Genomic DNA, 23,015 nt, shown 5'->3' on the forward strand with positions numbered 1-23,015 from the left:
TCTAGCCCAGCCTTTGTTACAGTGGACATCACACAGAAATTACCTTCTGTAATCTAATACAAATTTAATACCATTATTAAATAAATATTCTCACCATTAAAAAATATCTTACACAATTCTGCAAAAGGTGAATATAAAAATTATGCCAGTTTCTTGGCAATGATACAGTGTTTTACTAAGATAAGTGAGAGCAAACAAAGAAAGTATTAAAAAGACAGTCAGTGGTGAGGTTATAATCCTTTGCTGTACCAGATCTCTTTTCAGATTCAGTCAGTACAGTTCGACAGTAATCGGCTGATAGCAGCATCCAGGCTGAGAGTTAATCCTGTTCCCAGGTGGAAGGCACCTGAATTTTAGTAAATCCTTGACGTTTATTGTCCTGGATGACACCCTCAAGTGAACAAGTTCCCAAAGCAGCGCTTGAAGAGGAACTGTGCAATCTGCCTCTTGCTCTTTCCCCCTGCAATGTCTAGCTAGCTCATTATATACATACACACTGGTTCTAGCGCGGGTGAGTGTGAAGCGGCTTCGCCTGTTTGCTTCGAGTCTGCATGGATTTCCTCTCCTCTCTCAGAATCCGTGTGTACCTCAGTCCTTTATCGTCCAAATCCATGGCTTGTAGAATTTGTTCACCAAACCTCAGGTGGTTTTAGTCACATTGGTTCGAGTTGCGTAGAAAAATAAAGCCTCTCATTTATTTATTTAATAAAAAAACAGGGCTAATTATTTGCCATCGGTTGCAGTTTTTGGAGAGAGGTTATTGCTGAGGTGACGGCTGTTTCTATCGTGGCCTGGAGTGTCTGGTGCGTTTAGTCCGGGTGGAGAAAGGGTAATTAATGAACTCAAAGTGTCTGTGATTGTCCACAGTGGACATATGCCCCTTGGGCAACCTCTTCATGAAATGCACCTCCCTCTGGTGCTGCCTGGTCTTCGATCCTTTCCTGGGTCTTCCTTTCCGGGTGAAGCCCATGAACCATCCCTCGTACTTGGCATTCTGCAGGGCTGTGTAGTTGTTCTCCAGCACAATCTCAGTGAAGACACAATCCTTACTCTTCCCGCTTCGCTGCACAAAGGAGGAGAATAGTAAACCCCACATTAGCCAACAGCAAATGTCTGTTAGGTGTCATCTTGGAGCATTGCGCGCAGTTTTGGACCCCTTATCTAAGAAAGGCTGGCATTGGAGAGCGTCAAGAGGAGGTTCACAAGAATTCACGGGAATGAAAGGGTTCAAATATAAGGTGTGCTTGATGGCTCTGGACACAGGAAAGGTACTAGCATGCATAGACGATTGGCTGACTGGCAGGAGGCAAGGAGTGGGAATAAAGGGGTCCTTTTCTGGTTGGCTGCTGGTGACTAGTGGCGTTCCGCAGGGGTCAGTGTCAAAGACCACTTCTTTTCATGTTGTGTGACAATTATTCGGATGAGGATGTGGCCAAGTTTGTGGATGATATGAAGATAGGTGGAGGGGCAGGTAGTGTTGAGGAAAAGGACTTTGACGGATTAGGAGAATGGGCAAAGAAGTGGCAGATGGAATATAGTGTAGGAAAGTGTATACTTATGTACTTTGGTAGAAGGAATAAAGGTGTAGACTGTTTTCTAAATGGGGAGAAAAGTAAATATCAGAGGTGCAGAGGGATTTGGGAGTCCTCATGCAGGATTTCCTAAAGGTTAACTTGCAGGTTGATTGGTTGTAAGGAAGGCAAATGCAATGTTAGCATTCATCTCGAGAGGCCAAGAGTATAAAAGCCAGGATGTAATGCTGAGGCTTTATAAGGCATTGGTCAGACTGCATGTAGTATTGTGAGCAGTTTTGAGCTCCTTACCTAAGAAAAGATGTTGCTGGCATTGGAGAGGGTCCAGAGGAGATTCCCAGGAATGAAAGGGTTAATGTATGGCTCTGGGCCTTTACTTGCTGGAGTTCAGAAGAATGAGGGGCGATTTCATTGAAACCTCTCAAATATTGAGAGGCCTAGATAGACTGGATGTGGAGAGGATATTTCCTATCGCAGTGGAGTCTAGGACCAGAAGGTGCTGCCTCAGAATACAGGGACATTTACCTAACACAGAATTGAGGAGAAATGTCTTTAGCCAGAGGTTGGTGAATCTGTGGAAGTCACTGCCACAGATGTCTGTGGAAGCCAAGTCATTGGGTATATTTAAAGCAGAGGTTGATAGGTTCTTGATAAGTCAGGGCACTCTGAACCTCTGTGCCATAGGAAATATCGTGATTGGACTGAACATAGAACAGTACTGCACAGTAAAGGCCCTTCAGCCCATCATGTTGTGCTGACCTTTCAACCTACTCAACAGGCCAGGCAGCAGCCGTGGGCCGGGAGCAGGATGGGGGAGATGGGTTAGGAAAGCCCCACCCCACAGCTGCAGAGCTGGAGAATCCGAAACAGAGGAAACAGATGAACAGTGACTGGAAGTACAGTAGATACAGATATCGAGTGTTATGACCAACAGGGACAAAGGAGAAACCAGATTCAGATGTAGACCCAGAGTCCTGATGAAGGATCTCAGCCCAAAACATTGACTGATTATGCTTCTGATGCTGACCAACCTGCTGAGTTCCTCCCGCATTGCATCTCACTTTCTTCTATATCTCTCCACCGTTTCCCCCTTCTTTGCTCCTTCCTCGCTCACTCTGTCCACTTCAGATTTTATTTCCAGCTCTACATTCCCCCTTTCCCCCACCCCACACGTTGGCCTTTATTATTTGGGGAATTGAATTCAAGAGCCGCGCGGAATTGTTGCTGCTCTGTAAAACCACACTTGGAGTATTGCGTTCAGTTCTGATTGCCTCATTGTGGGAAGGGTGTGAAAGCTTTAGAGAGGGTGCAGAGGAAGTTTACCAGGATGCTGCCTGGATTAGAGAGCATGTCTTATGAGAAAAGGTTGAGCAAGCTTGGGCTTTTCTCTTTGGAGCGAAGGAGATTGAGAGGTGACTTGATGGAAGTGTACAAGATGATAAGAGGCACAGATAGAGTGGACAGCCAAAGACTTTTCCCAGGGCAGAAGTGGCTGATCTGAGGGGGCATATTTTTAATGTGATTGAGGAAAGTATCACGGAAATATCAAGCGAGGGGGTGGTTGTAGAGGCAGATACATTAGGGGCATTTAAGAAACTCTTAGATAGGCACATGGATGATAGAAAAATGGAGGGTTATGTGGGAGGGAAGGGTTAGATTGATCTTAGAGTAGATTAAGATGTCGGCACAACATAGTGGACCTTACTGTGCTGTAGTGTTCTGCGTTCTATGCTAATCAGGAGCAGAGTAAGAGCACAGGGTAGGGAGGGATTGGGGTGAAGAGGGAGAAATGCTGAGCTGGAACGTGAGAGAATGGGATGGTGAAGGCAGAGAAAGGTTCACAGTGATAGAGAGGCAGGGGTGCTGGGGAGATAATAAAAAAAGGTGAGATCATTGTTTTCCGATGTGGGCGAAAGGTGTTGGGATGAGCTTGCGTGAAGTAGCTGGGAGCACATTGCTACTAACTAACAAGTGGAGGCACAAGGAACTGCAGATGCTGGAATCTGGAGCAGCAAGCAATCGGTTGAGCAGCACAGTGGGGGGGAGGGTAAAGGAATTGTCCATGTTTTGGGTTGAAATCCTGCATCAGGAGCAACTATCCAGAGCTGACATGTCACTGATAATTGGTCCTGGGTCACTCTAAGGTAACCATCCCTCTTCATTTCATGCCACTTGTTCACTTTCTCGCTCTGTTTCCCATCCCCGTTCTCCAAAGCCACAGGTCTCACGTTAACCCTTACCTTTCCGATCAGCTTCCCCCGTTTGTTCATGCAGATGTAGAAGCCGGACTCAGCTCCCTTGATGCGTACTCTGCTACCGAAAGTGTCCGTCTCTACGATCAGTTTAGCTGTAAGCAAAAGGGCACAGAGTGACTCCGGGAGCAGGTAACTCTATTGTACTTAAATACTTCTGGACAAGGGAATCATAACCACAAGAGATTCTGCAGATGCTGCAAATCCAGGTGAACAAACATAAAATGCTACAGGAACTAAGCAGGTCAGGCAGCTTCTGTGGGGGGAATGAACAGTCAATGAAGAAGCCCCTTCCTTTTGAGTCTGGATGAAGAGTCCTGGCCCAAAACGTAGACTGTTTATTCCTCTCCATGGATGCTGCCTGACCTGTTACGTTCCTCCAGCATTCCTTTAGAAAAGGGAATGCTAGCTACGGTATTTCCTCAAACGCAGCATGGACTACACGGATTAGACACCGAGTGAAGCTCCCTCCTCATCATCCTATCACACACTCCCGGGGTCAGACACAGAGTGAATCTCCCTCCATGCTGCCCCATCACACATTTCTGGGGTCATACACAGAGTGAATCTCCCTCCACACTGTCCCATCCCCATCACACACTCCCGGGGTCTGACACAGAGTGAAGCTCCCTCCACACCATCCCATCACACACTCCTGGGGTCTGACACATTGTGAAACTTCCTCCACACTGGCCCATCACACGTTCCCGGGGTCTGACACAGAGTGAATCTCCCTCCTCGCCGTCCTATCACACATTTCTGGGGTCAGACACAGAGTGAATCTCCCTCCACACTGCCCCATCACACACTCCCGGGGTCAGACACAGAGTGAAACTCCCCCTACACTGCTCCATCACACACTCCTGGGGCAGTGATAGTACTGGGCTGATTGCAAAGAAAATTAGATGAGATGATCATTGGGGCTAAACCCCCTAATACTGTTGGAAATGTAAAGGCTGATATTGAGAACAGGGAAGTTCTGTCCTCTGATTAGCAATAGCTGACCTTTGCAATAAAGTAACTGGAGGATTACAATAGACGTCAAAGAAACACACACCAGTCCTTATTGAATGGTCAGCAGTAGAAAGGGTGGGCAGTTTCAAGTTCCTGGGTGTCAACATCTCTGAAGATCTGTTCTGGGCCAACATATTGATGCAATTACAAAGAAGGCACACCTATAGTTGTATTTCTTTAGGAGTTTGAAGAGATTTAGTGTGTCACCAAAGACTTCAGCAAATTTTTGCAAAAGTACCGTGCGAGCATTCTGACTGGTCACATCAGCGTCTGGTGCGGAGGTACCAGTGCACAGGGTCAGAAGTGGCAGCAGAGGGTTGGAGACGCAGACAGCTCCATCGTGGGCTTTGGCCTCCCCACCATTAACGACACATTCAAAAGTTGATGCCTCAAGAACTTGGCATCCATTGCTGAGGACCCTCACCACCCAGAACGTTCCCTCTCCTCGTTATTACCAGCAGGGAGGAGGTCCAGGAACCCGAAGACCAGCACTCGATGTTTTAGGAACAGCTTCTTCCTCCTCCACCATCGGATTTCGAAACAGGCGATGAACCCATCAACACTGCTTTGTTATCTTTGCTCTCATTTTGCACTGCTTAATTTTTTAAATTTATATTTCTGAACGTAATTTACAGCATTTTCTTGTCAGCATTTTTGCAGCTATACTGCTGCTGCAAAACAAGCACATTACATAACATATGTGAGTGATACTAAACTTGAGTGTGATTCTGACCGGAACTGCACACAATATTCCAAATTTAGCCTGAGCATCAACTTCAACAACTTCAACGTAACATTCCAGTCCTGTGCTCAGTACTCTGATTTATGAAGGTGTCTTTACAACCCTATTTACCACTTTCAAGGAATAGTGGTGATCTCTCTGTCCTATTGCTTTCCTCAATGCCCTACTGCTCACCGTGTAGATGGTCCTCCCAACCTCCTCATACTGGTCTGCATTAAATTCCATTTAGCTATTTGACTATGAAAGGTGACTTGACGTGAACCCCTCGGTTCACCACACCCTAGCTGGGCATTTTCCGCTCTCCATTCAAGTGACTGTGTCCACATTTCTTAGCTGACACGCCAGTGCTGCACTGGGGGAGTGCTGTACAGCAGAAAGTACTCTCTCTGTACAAACCCAAACCCAGTTCATGGCCTGTTAGGTAGATGCAGTATTACCATTTTCAAGGGAGCATATTTCGGTATCGTAGCCGATACTTATCTCTCAATTAACATCACTATATGTGATCTTTTTTTGGGCTGTTGTATGCCGGGCGACCATGTCCCCTACCTTACTCCAGGTGTACTCAGTATACTTTAGATAAATAAGCTCTGTTTCTCACAAGTACATTGAGACGTCAAAACATACAGTGAAATGCATTGTTTTGCGCTGACAACCAATGCATTCCGAGGATGTGCTGAGTTCAGCCCTCAAAAGTGTCCCCATGCTTCCAGCGCCAACACAGCATGCCCACAACTCTCTGAGCCTAACAGTACGTCTTTGGAATGTGGGAGGAAACTAGAGCACCCAGAGGAAACCCAGGGGGTCACAGGGACGACATACAGATTTGTGGTGCAGAAGAGCAAAAAGGCCGCATCACCAGCTTTTACGTGCCTGGGTTTATATGTGGAAGCTTCAGAGAGGGAGCAGAGGAGATTCACCAGCATGCTGCCTGGATTAGAGAGGATCGGTTGAACAAGTTAAGAGTTTACCTCTTTGGAGTGAAGGAGATTATTAGGTGATTTGATAGATGACTACAAGATGATTAGAGATATAGAGCAAGTGGAAAGTATGGATGATAGGAAAATGGAGGGCTATCTAGAGAGGAAGGGTAGATTCATTTTAAAGTAGTGCCTTATGTTCTATGTAGTCAGTGCTGTTTGTAAGAAGGGCTATCAAGTTAGGCTCATTTCCCCATGGACCTACACTTTTTAAAAAATTTCAAACTTTTTTCTCTTAAATTCCTCTGCCTTTGTAATATTACTGCTCTAAAATAGAAATAACAAAAAATTCAAAAGTAGAAAATGTTAGATATGTGAAGAAGTAGTTTCTATTGTTCTGCTTGTGTGAATTTTCTGATATTGGAAGTTTCCAGCTATCCCGTCCAATGATAACTTATCCCATCTGTTTATGCTGTCTCACAGCTTGATGTTGTGCCGATCTCTTAACCTACTCTAAGATCAATCTAACACTTCCCCCTCACATAGTCTTCCATTTTTCTCTCATCCGTGTGCCCATCTGAGTTTCTTAAATGTTTCTAATGTAACAGCCTCTACCACCACTCCTGGCAAGGCATTCTGCACTACCACCAATCTCTGTGAAGGAAAAAAACTACCTCTGACATCTCCCCCCTATACTTTCCTCCCATCACCTTAAGGTTATACCCCTCATATTAGAACACAAAAACATAAGAAATAGGAGCAGGAGTCGGCCATCTGGCCTGTCGAGCCTGTTCCGCCATTCAATAAGATCATGGCTGATTTGGCCATGATCTACCTACCTGCCTTTTCTCCATAACCCTTAATTCCCCTACTGTGCAAAAATCTATCCAAACTTTTCTAAAACTTTTTCCACCCTGGGAAAATGTCTCTGGCCGTCCCTGCTGTACTTCAAAATTATACCACCCTACCCGATGACACAGATTCCCGACCATTGAAAAAGTAATCTCAACCAAAGACGCCATCCCGACCAGCAACATAATGTCTCACCCTGCAGCACAATATCCCATTCAATGATACATTACTCCAACATATTGCTACAATCTCTCCCAACGATTTAGTGAGAGATTGACTGAACGCTGGTGCTGACTGACTGGGCATTGTGTGGAGGATTGCTGGAAAGGTGCCTAGAAAGTGTATAATTGGTGTTGACGTTTGCTATCGTTTATGAATAACCTCACACAGTGTGATGTCAACCGCTTCATTGTTTTATTTTAGTTAGAGATACAGCACAGAACAGACCCTTCCGTCCCAAGAAACGCGCCACCCAGCGACCCACCTATTTAACGCCAGCCAAATCACGGACGATTTACAATGACCAGTTAACCTACTAATGGGTACGTCTTTGGACCATGGGAGGAAACTGAAGCACCTGGAGCAAATCCATGCACTCATGGGGCAGACGTACAACTTGCACTCAGCGCCAGAACCGAACTCCGATCTCCAACGTTCTGAGCTGTTTCCTTGACTGAATCGTTTTGATAAAAATGGACAGTTCCCACCTTCTACTGATTGGCAAGTTACACCTCTCTGCCTCACCATAGCACCACCCTACCGACGATTACTCCCTCCGGGAGGGGGCAGGCCAGAGCTGGAATGGAACGCAGATCCTGTGATCTGGGGCGTAACGCAGACCCTGCGATCTGGAACGTAACGCAGATCCTGCGATTTGGGGCATAACGCAGGCCCTGCGATCTGGGACGTAACGCAGATCCTGCGATCTGGGACGTAACGCAGATCCTGCGATCCGGAATGAAACAAGACCCAGCTGGAAAAACTCAGTGGGTCAGCCAGTATCCATGGAGGCAGAGGGATCGTCAATGTTTCGTGTTAAGACCTTTCACCAGGGCTGAGGACGTAGAGGGGAAATCGCCCATATGAAGGGGTGAGAGGGAAGGCTGCGGCGGGGACTGGCTGCTTGTGGAGAGGTAGAGGAACCAGGTTGGTGAGTTGTGGGGGGTGGTTTGGGTGGTGGAGGAATGGTTGCAGTGGGAGGGTGGAGGAGGATGAAACTAGCAGCCTGGCTTCAAATCCAGGAAATAGAATGGAATATGTAGGAGGGTTGTCCTCTCCTGTGGTATGTAATTGAAGAAAGGAATCTCAGATTGAGAAGTTACTGCATGTATGGAAGAAACACTGTAGGTCCAGTTTATCAGGGATCACTTCACCACCAGCAGTTTAGAGGATCACCGTCTATACTGAGGACCACCCCAACAATGCCTGTATCACCTCCTCTAACACCGCATGCATCGATGATCACCCATAACACCTCCTGTATTCAGCAGCACCTGTGTTGACGACCACCTGTATCAAGGACTACACCTGACACTGCCTGTATCAAGGACTACACCCAAACTGCCTGTATCAAGGACTACACCCAAACTGCCTGTATGGAGGATCACTTCCATCACCACCAGGAACATACAACTATATAATTCCAGAACCTCCGTAATCAGGGGTTGCATCTCATCCTCATGCAGGTTTTTAGCAGTCCTGCTCCCTGTATGTCTGTCAGCTGGAGATCTGTGTCCCCGAAAGCGTAGCCCAGGAGAAGGTGGATGGTTACCAGCACTCCAGGTCTGCTCTTGAACCCCTCCACCCCAACCCCCTCTCCCTCCACTACAGTCCCAGACTCTGCTGTGATTCACACCCAGGAGAAAAATCTGTTTTTCACTGCATTTTCTATGAATATTGATGGGACCAAAGGTGCTTGTTACACTGGATTTCTAAATACCTTCAGGAATGCCTCCAAACAGTGTTGGTAAGCCCTTTGCAATCTGTACAGAACCTCTGGGCAGATGTAGGGGCAATAATATTAAATCAGCATAGTCCTAGAGATTAGCTTTATTTGTCACATGTACATTGAAACGTTGAAACGTACGGTGAAATGTACTGTGTTAGTCAATGACTAACACGGTCCAATGATTGCTGGGGGAAAGCATACTCATGTTGCTTTGCTTCTGGTACCTAGATACACTGCCCAGAACTTAGTAACGCTAACCTGTAGGTCTTTGGAATGTGGGAGGAAACTGGAGTACCAGAGGAAACTCACTCAATCATGGGGAGAGCGAACAGACTCCTTACAGACAGCGGCAGGAATTGAACCCTGACCTCGCATCCCCCCACATTCCAAAGGCGTACGGGTTCGGGTTAGTAAGTTCTGGGAGTTGTATGTAGGCACCACACGGTGCTGTGAAGTGTGACACTAACCGCTACACTGCCGTGCCACTCTTGTCAGCTGAAGTCTTGGCCGCCAGTTATGAGATGCTCACGAGGCAAAAGGGAGAGAGTGCAGAAACTTTGGAAAGTTTATGGAGTTGGTAGAGATTTCAGACAGAGAGAGAGAGGGGTGGATGAGGAGAGGGATCGAAAAAGAAAGCTGAAAAGTTGAGTCATGATCATGAAAAACTACTCGCTGAATCAGGACACACAAGCAACAGGAGGTGTGGAGCAGCCAGGTTGGGAATGTGTTGTAATAGTTAAATACAAACATAAAAGACTCAGAATCTGATTTTCTATCATTGATTTCTACACTGGTGGCCATTTTATTAGCTACATCTGTACACCTGCTGGTTAACCTGGTAGCAACTCCATGCATAAAAGTGTGCAGACATGGTCAAAAGCTTCTGTTGTTGTTCAGACCAAACATCAGAATAGGGAAGAAATGAGCAACACACACAAAATGCTGGAGGAACTCAGCAGGCCAGGCAGCATCTATGGAAAAAAGCCCAAAACGTCAACTGTGCTTTTTTCCATAGATGCTGTCTGGCCTGCTGAGTTCCTCCAGCATTTTGTGAGTGTTGATTGGATTTCCAGCATCTGCAGATTTTCTCTTGTGAGGGAAGAAATGAGATCTCAGTGACTTTGACCGTGGATTACTGGTGCCAGATAGGGTGGTTTGCATATCTGAGAAACTCTCGATCTCCTGGGATTTTCACACACAACAGACTCAAGAGTTCGCAGAGAATGGTGTGAAAAACAAAAAAAGCATCAAGTGAGCAGTTCTGCGGGTGAAAACATCTTGTTAATGAGAGAGGTCAGAGGAGAATGGCCAGACTGGTTCAAGCTGAGAGGAAGGCGACAGTAACTCAAAGAACCATGTGGGCAAAAGAACGTCTCGGAATGCACAACATGCTGAACTTCGAAGTGGGTGGGCTGCAGCAGCAGAAGACCAGGAACATACACTCGGTAGCCAGTTTACTAGGTAAGAAGGCAGCCAATAAAGTGGCCATTGAGTGCATTTGTGTCATCACTACCAGGCAGCTATGGACTTCGTCTTTAAGATTCCTTTGCACACCAACACTCCTCGGGGTCCTGCCATCCACTGTATGCTTTCCTCTTAGATTTGATCTCACAAAGTGCAATGCCTCACACTTGTCTGGATTGATGTCCATCTGCCATTTCTCCACCCATGTTTCCAACTGATCTATCTCCTGCTGTTTTCTTCAACAACCTTCCTCACCGTTCACAACTCTGCCAGTTTTTGTGTCATCGAGAAACTTACTAATAAGCCCACCCACAGTTTTTGTTCTGTTCATTTATGTATAGTCACAAGCAACAGAGACCCCTCACTGATCCCTGTGCAACACCACTGGTCATGGACCTCCAGTCAGAATAACACCCGTCCACCACAATCCTCTACGTTCCGTGACCAAAGCAATTGTGAATCCAGTCTACCAGGTCTCCATGGATCCTTTTTGGATCAGCCTACCGTGAGGGGCCTTGTTGAATGCTTCACTGAAGTCCACGTAGGCAATATCCTCTGTCCTACCCTCATCCATCATCTTTGTCACTCCCTCAGAAAACTCAACCCTGTGTGAGACACGGCCTCCACCCACAAAGATGTCCACATTTTTTCAGACGTGTGTCAATCCTATCCCTACCAAGCTTCCCCACAAATTTCCATATCACTGATTGTAGCATAGTAGTTAGCGTAGCACTTTATTATGCCAGAGGCTGTGGTTCGATTCCTGTCGCTGTTCATGAGGAGTTTGTACATTATTCCCGTGACCCTGTTCATTTCCTCCGGGTGCTTCCGTTTCCTCCCACATTCTCTGGGACGTGCGAGGGAGGAAGCCGGAGAATGGGTTAGGGTTAGTGAGTTGTGGGCAAGCTACGCTGGTGTTGGAACTATGGCGGCTTTGTGGGCTGCCTTCAGTATATCTTCAGAATGTGTTGGTATATCTTCACTGTATATACTGACCTTTCAAGGTACAAGTGACAAATATAGCAAAACTTGTATTTAAATACTACCCAGTGTTGTCTCTATTGCCCTCATGTCAGCTATTCTCCAGCCCTCTGGGACCGTACCTGTGGCTAAAGAGGATCCAAACGTTCCTGTCAAGGCCCAAGGAGTCTCCTGTCTTGCCTCTCTCAATAAGATGGGATTGTTTCTATCAATTCAATGTACCTGTGACAAAGCCAATCTTTTAAAATATCTTTAGTATTTAAATGACTCCCACTTGTCGGATGTAGTAACAGCTGAATTTAGCTTTCTTTTCCACTGTAGCCATAGTATTGTGCATAGTAGTTATCCCCTCTCCTTTTCACCCTGAATCAGCTTGGCAACAAACTCTGCACCTGTAGAATTATTGTGCAGGGAAACTGAAGTTCTGCATTTCACTATCTGCTGGCTTGTGCCATTACCCGATATTAAAGAACATGGAAGACGGAACAACAAAGCACAGTACAGGCCCTTCGGCCCACAATGTTGTACTAACATTTTAACCTACTCCAAGATCAATCTAACCCTTCTCTCCTGCATAACTTTCCATTTTCTATCATTTGTGTACCTACCTAAGAGCCTCTTAAAGGTCCCACTTTTCTATTGCCTGTGTACTTCTCTAAGAGACTCTTGGGGGTTTGCCTCTACCATCCAGCACTCTCTGTGAAAAAAGAAGCCTGCTGGGATTCAGAAGGATGAGAGGGGAATCTTATAAAAACATATAAAATTATGAAAGGGATCGATAAGACAGAGGCAGGAAAGTTGTTTCCACTGGTAGGTGAGGCTAGAACTAGGGGAGATAGTCTCAAGACTTGGGGAGTAAATTTAGGACGGAGATGAGGAGGAACTGCTTTTCCCAAGGAGTAGTGAATCTGTGGAATTCTCTGTCCAATGAAGCAGTGGAGGTTTTGTCAGTAAATACATTTAAGACAGGGTTGGATAGATTTTTGCATTGTAGGGGAATTAAGGCAGGTAGCAGGAGATGAGTCCGTGGTCAGATCAGCCATGATCTTATTGAATGGCGGAGAAAGCTCGATGGGCCAGATGACAGACTCCTGCTCCTATTTCTAATGTTCTCCCTCTGGGATCCCACCTGTGCTGTCTTCCAAACAGCTTAAAACTATGCCCTCTTGTATTAACTATTTCCGCACCTGGGGAAAAGTCCACTCTACTTATGCTGCTGATAATCGTATACACCCCTATCAAGTCACCTCTCATCCTCCCTTGCTCCAAAGAGAAAAAACCCTAGCTCTCTATCCTCAGTCTCAACATGAATATTCAGCACGTGGAATTGATCGCTCTGACCAGTAATCCAGAGAAAATGAGTTCAAATCCCACCAGGGCCATTCAATAAATGCAAACTGCAGAGTTAAACTAGGAAATGATCAAGAAACTGCTGACCTAATGTTACAGTCCCAGTTACCTCACCAATTGACCTTAAGGAGGAAAATCCCAGGCCTTGTATATCCTACAGGTGACACCAGCCCCAAACACAAGAGATTCCGGTCTGGAAATCTTGAGTATCATGCAGAAAATGATGGAGGAACTCAGCAGATCAGGCAGCATCTATGGAGGGGAACAAACATTTGATATTTTGGGCCAAGACTAGTGAAGGGTCTCAGCCCGAAAGGTCAACTGTTTATTCCTTTCCATAGATGCCGTCTGACTTGCTGACTCTGAAGGAGGTTTGGTACTACTGACTCAGATCAGCAACGAACCTAAGCACGCTCATGTTAAATCATGCCTGTGTGGACTTGGTAGGCCGACTGGGCCTCCTGCTAAGTAGCAAGTGCTCTCGGATTCTGGCCCGTACACTCTCACAAACATGGATATTCGACTTACTTTACAGAAAGATACCTGCGAGTTTCAAACCTGCTGAAAATAAATATGTAGCCACTAGCCACTCATATTTATATAAACTTCCTTCCATCTCCTATTCTGCATTTAGCTCAGAGAACTAAAGATTTAAAAAGATAAGATGAGCTTTATTTGTCACATGTGAATTGAAATATCGAAACATACAGTGAAATGTGTCATTTTTGTGTCAATAACCAACACTGTCTGAGGATGTTCTAGGGGCAGTCTTCAAGTGACACCACGCGTCCAGCGCCACGATTAGCATTCTTTGTCACATGTACGGCAAAACATTGAAAGGTACAGTGCAATGTGTCGTTTGATTCAGATCGAATTAGCTGGAATTATGCTGAGCTGCCTGCAAGTGTCACCATGCCCCCGACTCTCTAAAGCTAACCCGTACGACTTTGGAAAGTGGGAACAATCTGGAGGAAACCCGTGCAATCACCGGGAGAATGTACAAATTTCTGATAAGCAGTGGGAGGAATTGAACCACAATCGGTGATTGCTGGCCCCATAAATCAATTGTGTTAATGCTACAGAACCAGCAGCCATGCCAACGTAGCATGTCCCAAACCTACTAATCCTGCCCTTCCTCCACTTCCTTAGAAGTTTGCAAAGATTCGGCATGGCATCTAAAAACTTTGAAAAACTTCTAAAGATGTGTGGTGGAGAGTATATTGACTGATTGCATCACAGCCTGGCATGGAAACACCAATCCCCTTGAAAGGCAAATCCTACAAAAGGTAGTGCATTTGGTACAGTCCAGCAGGGGTAAAGCCCCAGCCATGGAGTGCTGTCACAGGAACTCAGCATCCATTATCAAGGACCCCCAACGCACAAGTCACGCTCTCCTCTCGCTGTTGCTGTCAGGAACATGAAACAGGAGCCTCAGAACTTACACCACCAAGTTCAGGAGCAGTTATCACCCCTCAGCTGTCAGGCTCTGGAACTAGTGGGGATAACTTCACTCAACTTCACCTGCCCCATCACTGAACTGTTCTCACAATGGACTCACTTTTGAGGACACTTCATTGCATGTTCTTGAAACTGATTGCTTATATATTTATTACTACTATTTCTTTTTTCTTTTGTATTCGCACAGTTTGTTGCCTTTTGCACACTGGTTGTTTGTCCGCCCTGTTGGGTGTGGTCTTTCATTGATTCTGTTACGGTTCTTCGATGTACTGGGGTATGCCCACAATTGAAAAGGAATATCAAGATGTATATGGTGACATACATGTACTTTGATAATAAACTTATTTTGATGTTTTGAAGCCATTGTAGTTGTGTAGTTGGCATCTCTTCCAGAGAGTTCAGGGCTGCGACCATTCCAGGGCTGGTTGATGGGACCACAATAAACAAATGTATTTACAAGATCCAAGCAGTGAGACAAGGAATGGGACAAGTGCAGATGAAAAGTAGTGGGCGTGTAGACCAAGGAAATGATTGGCTGAGGAGGAAGTGAACAATTATTTATGTTGGTATGAAGAAGAGAAAAAAATAAATAAAGACCACTAAATATTGTTATTTTAGAGGATGTAGGTGCCCTTGTACAAGGATCACAAAACCTTAACATGCAGCTGCCGAAAGCAAATAGTATGTTAGCCTCTATAACAAGGGGTTGTAAGACATCAGTAAAGAAGTCTTGCTGTAATTATATGGTGCTTTGGTGAGCTCACACCTGGAATACTCTGCTACTGTTCTGATGACTGGACCTAAAGAAGGACCTATTTGCCTTGAAACAGGTGCACCAACGGCTCTTTTTTTCCTCTGGGATGAGATACAAAATAAAGTTTTAAAGGTGAGCTTTATTTGTCACGTGTACACCAACATATCGAAACACACAGTGAAATGCTCCGTTTGTGTCAAGAGTGTGCTGGGGGCGGCCAGCAAGCGTTGCCATAATTCCGACACCAACATAAGATGCCCACAACTTACTAACCCTAAATCATACGACTTTGGAATGTGGGAGGAAACCGAAACGCCTGGAGGAAATCCAAGTAGTCACGGGGAGAACATACAAACTCCTTACAGACAGTGGCAGGAATTGAACCCCAATTTCACTACCGATGTAAAGTATTACACTAAACACTATGCTACCATGCCACCTATGACAGAATAGGATGGGTCCATATTCAGAGAGTTGGGACAGTCGGATTATCTCGGGGTTGGGAAGCTGCGAAGAGTATGGTATCCCAGCGATCAAGTTGGAGGCTGCAGTTATTAATAACTAATTATCATTGATCTGGATGAGCGGATTAAGTGTTATGTATTTACACAAGCCCTCAAATGGTACAACACCAGGTGGCACATGGTGCCCTCATTGATGTTGGCCTTCGTTGTATCTGGGACCACAGGTCTGATCTTTGTGGTATCCTACGGTCCCACCCTCCTAATCCAAAGGCAGCCTCATGACTCTAACACTTTTTTTTTGCTCTTCAAAAGTCAAAAATATTGAAGTAAATTTAATATCAAAGTACGTATATGCCACCATGTACTATTCTGAGATTCATTTTTTGCAGGCATTCACAGGAAAATAAAGAAATACAATATAATTTACAAAAAACTGTACATAAGCAAAGACTGACAAACATATGAGCTCAGTATTCAGCCCTCTATCCTTGCCAGCAGGTTACCCCAATCTACACGTTCTAATTTTGTCTGATAACCTCATGTTTTGCAATGTTGCCTGAAATTCCAAATATATCAACTGGATCTATTTCGCTAGTTAGAAAACTAGCTAAATTATCTACAAACTGCTGTAAGTCATAACAAACTAGTGTTGATTGCTCAGTCCTCTTAATTTCACATGCTCTGCCACCCTTCCATAAATATCGCTTTAATTTGTCACCTGTACATCGGAACTTCAACACATACAGTGAGGTGCATTGTCTGCGTCAACAACCAGCATAGTCCAAGGATGTGCTGGGGGCTGCCCACAAGTGCTGCCATGCTTCGGGCGCCAACGTAGCATGCCCACAACTGACTAACCTGAACCTGTACGTGGGAGGATACCGGAGCAGCTGGAGGAATCTTTAATGGTCACAGGGAGAATGCACAGACTCCTTACAAGTAGTGACAGAGATTGAGCTCAGATTGCTGGCACTGTTATGGCATTATGCTGGGTGCTACACTACCGAACTAGCCCTAGTGTGTTCCCTACCACTGGTGTTCAGTAACTGACTACAAATCTCCAGTTAATCCCTCCTCTTTTCCGACAGAGATGGGTTACATTTGCCACCTTTCTTAATCTCTGGAATATTGCAAAGTGACAATGTATACATTTGTTACAAAGTCATTTCCTTCCAAACTTTAGGATGTGCCTCACTATGGAAATACACTAGTGACTTTAACTTCCATTAATTACTCCAACATTTCTATCTAATTAGTGCTCATTTCGTTCCATTTCTCATTTACTCCGGATCTATTTACTACTGTTTTGGGGACATTTCTTGTTTTGCTTTGTTGCAGGCTAATGCAAAATAAGTTTTTAATTCATTCATTGTTTCTTTATTCCCAAGTATAATTTCTCCTGTCTGTAGGGGCATGCATTAAATTTTCAACCCCCGGGTCAGTACCACAGCGGTGAGAGTGATCGTTTTACAGTGCCAGCCACCGCACGTTGGGCTTTGGATTCCGCCACTGTCTGTGAGGAGTTTGTACATTCACCCAGTGACCATGTAGGTTTCCTCCAGGAGCTCTTTTTTCCCTCCTGCATTCCCAAGACATCTGGGATAGGGTTCGTAAACTGTGGGCATGCTATGTTGGTGCTGGAAGAGTGGCGACATTTGCTGGCTGCCCCCAGCTCATCCTTGGACTGTGTTGGCACAAAGTAATGCATTTCACTGTATGTTTCAGACAAATAAACCTAATATTTAGAAGCTTTTACAGCCGTTTCTAATATTTCTTGGTAGATTACTCTCATTCTATTTTTCCACTTCTACTCAATGTATTGGTCGTCCTTTGCTGACATCTGATATTTTCCCTGTCTTCAGGCTTACTGGTCTTTTTGGTAACATTACAAAGTCTGGATTTAATTCTCAGCGATATCCATTGCTGAGTTTCCATCATAACTTATAACATACTACTTCAGATACCCGATGTGTCATGCATTCAGAGTTTCTCTTGTGTAGATCTAAGATTACGATAAAGCCCTTTTAATTTTACTAGAAAATTCCACCATATTGTAAAAGAGAAATGCCCTCGCTCACTCAGCCCATGTTGGATGCTGCCTGGATTGGGGAGCATGTCCAATGAGGATAGGCTTAGCGAGCTACAGCCTCTCTTTGGAGGGAAGGAGGACGGCTCTGTGGCCGGATCAACATTGTAGATTGAAGAGTGTGACAGTACTCGAATGATTTATGTTCCATGTTCCTGCCTCCCCCCGAGTAACGAACAACGGTAACTTCATTCCTCAACATTCTGATCTAGAAACTGTTTCTTAAACATTTCGTGAGTCATGTATATTGGTCTGTACTGAGAGAACTTTAAACACCTACATAGAACCTCTAAGCAATCCCTCCACCGGCAGAATGCTGAATGGTCAATGAACTCAAACCCTACCTCACTACTTTGTTTTCTTTTTCCACCACAAATAAGTAAATAAATAAATATAAAACATAAAAAACTATAACTTACAATAAGATATATATATATATATATATATACTTTTTATTGTAGTTATAGTATTTTATTATAATGTACTGCTGCTACAAAACAACAAGTTTTATGACATATGCCAGTGATACTAAACCTGATTCTGAGGAAAGGGAAGATAGATTATTAAAGTAAACTATGCATGTAGATTAAAATTGGGGGTCTTGATAGAGGTATTTAAATTATGAAGGGGATAGATAGAGTTGACGTGGATAGGCTTTTTCCATTGAGAGTGGGGGAGATTCAAACAAGAGGACATGAGTTGAGAGTTAAAGGGCAAAAGTTTAGGGGTAACATGAGGGGGAACTTCTTTACTCAGAGAGTGGTAGCTGTGTGGAACGAGCTTCCAGCAGAAGTGGTTGAGGCAGGTTCGATGTTGTCATTTAAAGTTAAATTGGATAGATATGTGGACAGGAAAGGAACAGAGGGTTATGGGGTGAGTGCAGGTCGGTGGGACTAGGTGAGAGTAAGAGTTCGACATGGAATAGAAGGGCTGAGATGGCCTGTTTCCGTGCTGTAATTGTTATATGGTTATATGGTTAAAATTTGAGTTAGCTTTGTTATATGGGTCTTATGTCACATTGTATAAATCGGTGATAATAAACCCAATTCTCTATTTTCCAACTTTAAGCCATGCCTCACAATCTCCCTGCACTCTGAAATCTATCAGCACCTCCTTCTCACTCCACTCAAGCTGATTCAGCTTTCTGATTGTCCCAACCGGGTTCTGTTTGGTCTTGAGGAAAAGCCTAACACCAGAACTCACCAAGACTCTAATGGTGGCACCTCCTGATCACCACCTCTTACTGCCCTTACTCAGCCGTACCAGTCACCAAAGCCAACTGACAGAACATGACCAGGCTCAAGCACCCCTGTGCCCTAGGAGCCTACAACGCCGAGGGGTTGTGTGAGGGTAAGGTCTCACCCATTTAGAATCAGACCCTTCCAGCTGATCCACGCCGACTAAGAACCAATCTCGTCCAATTAGCTTTATTTGTCACGTGTACATTGAAACATACCGTGAAATGCGTCGACGTGTCAAACCAAATCAGTGAGGATTGTGCTGGGAGTAGCCCACAAGGGTCGCCATGCTTCAGTGCCACATACAGCAGCCTGTCCCCAACTTACTAACCCTAACAACTTAGGTGTGTGTTTTGGTACAACTTTGGGCTGTTGTACTAACCAGTACAACTTTGGCTTGTGGGAGGAAACCAGAGCACCCGGAGGAAACCCGCGCAGTCATGGGGAGAACGTGCGAACTCCTCACAGACAGTGCTAGGAATTGAGCCCCAATCATACAGCGGGCGCTGTGATGCCATTTGTTAACAGCTAAGCCACGGTGCTGCCCTTTTGCTGGTGTTTTGTCCATAACCTTCTAAACCTTTTTCGGACAGCGGTGCGGAGGACTTTCGGAGGTAAAGCACCCTCCAGCTGGAGAGGTTACTCAGAGTAGGCACTCCGGATTACAGAGGAGCAGGGTGCTGGGGGAACAGGCAAGTATTAAACACAAGGTGTTCTGCAGATCCTGGGGAACTCAGCAAGTCAGGCAGCATCTATGGAGGGGAATAAAAGGTTAATGTTTCGGGCCGAAACGCACAGGTGAGTGGAGATCAGAGCGGTCGTTGTGCATTTAAAGGGGGGAACGGAGTCGAATGGCCGAATGGCCATTTCCTGCTCCGTATCCTTGTGTTCCGATGCACCAACAAACACTCGAGCCAAAACACACACCTAATCATCACATCCCCCGTGGAAGCCAGCGCCGTAACCAGGATCGATGAGAAGGGCTGATTAATTCGGCCGGAGCGGGGAGCGGGCGGAGCGAACCGTTCCTTTTAATTAAATGAAGCCACAAGACGGCCATTAATTCGGGGGAGGGGTGTGATCAATCGACCCGTTCGGCAGTGAAGGGCTTTGGTATTGATTTAGCGACTGCTGAGAGCGCTCACAGGAGGTGGGGGGTGGTGGTAGGGAATGTTGACGGTGGAAAGACAGGGGCAAGTTTACAGGCAGGCAAGTAAATTCACGAGGGATCACCCGGGCCTAAAAAGAATTAAATAATTGCTTCCCTGCGCTCCAATATCGTAAAGACACATCTCCTAAAATGAAATACATCACCCCCCTGCCGTGCCGATGTAAGGGTCTTAACAGATCCGAGTATCGAGTTCCTTCACCACGGAACCTCGTACCCCAGAGCTCTGACACCGGTGTTGGGCTTCTGAGGAGTTTTATAACCTTCCCCTGCCTTCACCCACCCCTCCGCTGACTCGACATCCTGAACTGGGCTGGAAGGCGTTGAGGATGGTCGGCTATCACAAGGTGTTGAGGCACCGCATCCAGTGCCCTGCGCAGAGCCCAGCTCTAAACCCCGGCGCCCCTCAGCTCCCGTCGATTCCAGACCAGTTACTCCGCGCTTGCCCCAATGGCCGGTTTGGTTTAATCCAACATATCCTTTACACCGTTTCCACTTTCTCAAATCATTCAGTGTGTTTGTCGAGGCTGCAGCCTCTTCACCCTGTCCACTCTCTCTCTTTCCCACTAGCTCTCCCTTCCTCGTCTCTATGTTCTCTGTTTCTCCTCTCTCCACCTTCAGTGTATCCTCCACCCTCAATCTCCCAGTCTCCCCCCCCCCTCCACCGGCTCTCTCTAGTCTCTCCCTCCTTCTCTCCGGTGTTTCGCTCTCGCCAATGTTTTCCCCACCCTCAACACCACCCCCAGTCTCTCTCTCCCTCTTTCGCGACCCCTACCCTCCCGCCAGTATCTCACTCTCTCTGGATGCCCCGGCCCTCAGCAGAAGTTCTCGCAATCTGTTCTCCCATTCTCTCCTGGGTCACTCGTCCACCGGCTCCCTCTTCCACTCTCCTCCACTCCCTTTCCCTCTGTAACCACCTCCCCTCCGGCCTCCCCCTCACTCACCGTACTTGTCGCCGTCCTCTGCCTTGGCGTTGATCTTCTTGCCCAGGACCTGAACGTGCTTGCCGCTAGTGCGGCTGTAGAGTTGGTAAGTACGGATTAGTTTCCTGCTGAGGCGATCCGTCTGCTTGGTCTGGTCTCTGACATGCTGTGTAAAATTAGGCGGTGACTGATAGGTTACCTTTAAAGAAAATACAATATACAATACACATATACATTAAACAATCACAGATACAGACAGCCGCCTTCAGAGGGAGGCGCCGCCTGCAGAGGATCTACATAACATCTTTGCTATTTAAAAAAAGTTTAATCAATTAACAGAAGTCTCTGCCTAAGAAAACTTTCATTTCCAGGAGGCCGGGCTGTTGAAATCGTTGAATAAATGGGGAAATAAACAAGCAATCCCTCGCGAATCCCCCCCCCCCCCGGTGATTTCTCACTAGAGATCAGCCCAGTGATTTCTTCCCCCGGTGATTTCTGCCCTCAGTGATTTGGCGATGTTTACCCCGGCGCCTTTCCTTTCACACCTTTGTTCAACGTTCTCACTTTATTTTGGGGTTTTATTTGTACTCTAGAGAGGGTGAACTGGATTGGCTCCAGGCGGCGGCGGACGTTGCTGAACGGGGCAAGCACGGACAGAGTCCGCCGCCGAAGTGGAGGGGCTGGGAGTTGTCGGCGGTCCTGACATCCCCGTTCCTTCACTCTTACGGCCCAACTTCGCACAATGGCACCAATTTATACGGCGGGTCGCTAATGACATAAACACGTGTGGCGCAGGCAGCCGCCCGCATCTCTCCCTCGGCCCTGTCTTCTTCGATCTTCCCGCGTCCGCCCGCCCCAAGTCACCCTCCCGATTCCCGCATTGGATTCCTCTCCTGGCGTCTCCCTGTGACGGACCTATCTCTAAACCTTCCCCCACGCCGCCACCTTTCTTCCAAATTCTCTCCTTCTCCTCTCTCTCTTCTATTCCTCTCCCTCATCCAGACACACTCACTCACTCACTCACACACACACACTCCTCCCTCTCCCTCTCCTCCTCGCCCTGTCTTCCTCTCCGCTCTCTCCCCATCTCGACGCAGGACCTTTTCGGGTGTGCAAGAACTCTCCTGGCTACAACAGGGACGTCTCGCTTCAATTTGCAAGCCAGTTCTTTGACAGTTACTTCAAGCCCGCTTTTAAAAACGTACAACCCACACAGCGAATAAACAACCAAACGAAACAACATTAATTAAAAGGGTAAATAGCGGTACCAACCTGCGCTTGGAAACAGAATGCCAGCAACTGCAGACACCTGTAAGGAGGTGACATGGTTAGTGAGACGGACTAAACTGTACTTTTGCGGACAATATAACGGCCGATATTTTAGCGGATTACAGAGCGATCGAAGGAAAATACTTGATAATAAAAAGGTATCTCAATCAAAGACAAAAATATCCGCTGATTGACTCACAGGTAGCTCAGTCGCGTGGACAGGAGCCGCATCCTGGATCTTGCGTGTGCCGCACGGTTTTGCGTGTGCTACCGGCAGGGGAATTGCGGACCGTATTCCTGTAATCTGCGAAATGACACCCTCCGGCCGATTTAATCCAGGGGGCGACGATTGCGTGACCGGATCTCGGGGTCCCGCAGTCCTGGTGCTTCGGAGCGAGGGAGCGCTCCCCGAGAGATGGGTCCGGTGCGGGGCAGAGATTGATCCAAGCGGCGAGCGGAGGTTCCGACTCCCGACTACACACAGCAAATGTTCTCCCGCACTCCCGGATCTCGCTCTGGTCCTCTCTCTCTCTCTCTCTCTCGCTCGCCCCCCCCCCCCCCCACCCTCTCTCTCTGCGTCCGTTAAGGTTCTCAGCAGAA

The 23,015-nt window shown here is 46.3% G+C and overlaps 1 protein-coding gene across 1 annotated transcript; it reads right to left on the bottom strand.

The window, feature by feature from the left end:
- Window positions 1–749: 749 nt before the first annotated feature.
- Window positions 750–22,646, bottom strand: LOC140185894 (fibroblast growth factor 8-like). Its single transcript, XM_072239699.1, has 5 exons — window positions 22,615–22,646; window positions 22,419–22,455; window positions 21,168–21,345; window positions 3,773–3,879; window positions 750–1,063 (listed from the first exon to the last, which is right to left on the bottom strand). The coding sequence occupies exons 1-5, from the start codon at window positions 22,644–22,646 to the stop codon at window positions 782–784; spliced, it is 636 nt and encodes a 211-aa protein (XP_072095800.1). The 3' UTR covers window positions 750–781.
- Window positions 22,647–23,015: the final 369 nt, after the last annotated feature.

Source organism: Mobula birostris, chromosome 21, assembly GCF_030028105.1.
Source record: "Mobula birostris isolate sMobBir1 chromosome 21, sMobBir1.hap1, whole genome shotgun sequence".
NCBI classification, from domain to species: Eukaryota; Metazoa; Chordata; class Chondrichthyes; order Myliobatiformes; family Myliobatidae; genus Mobula; species Mobula birostris.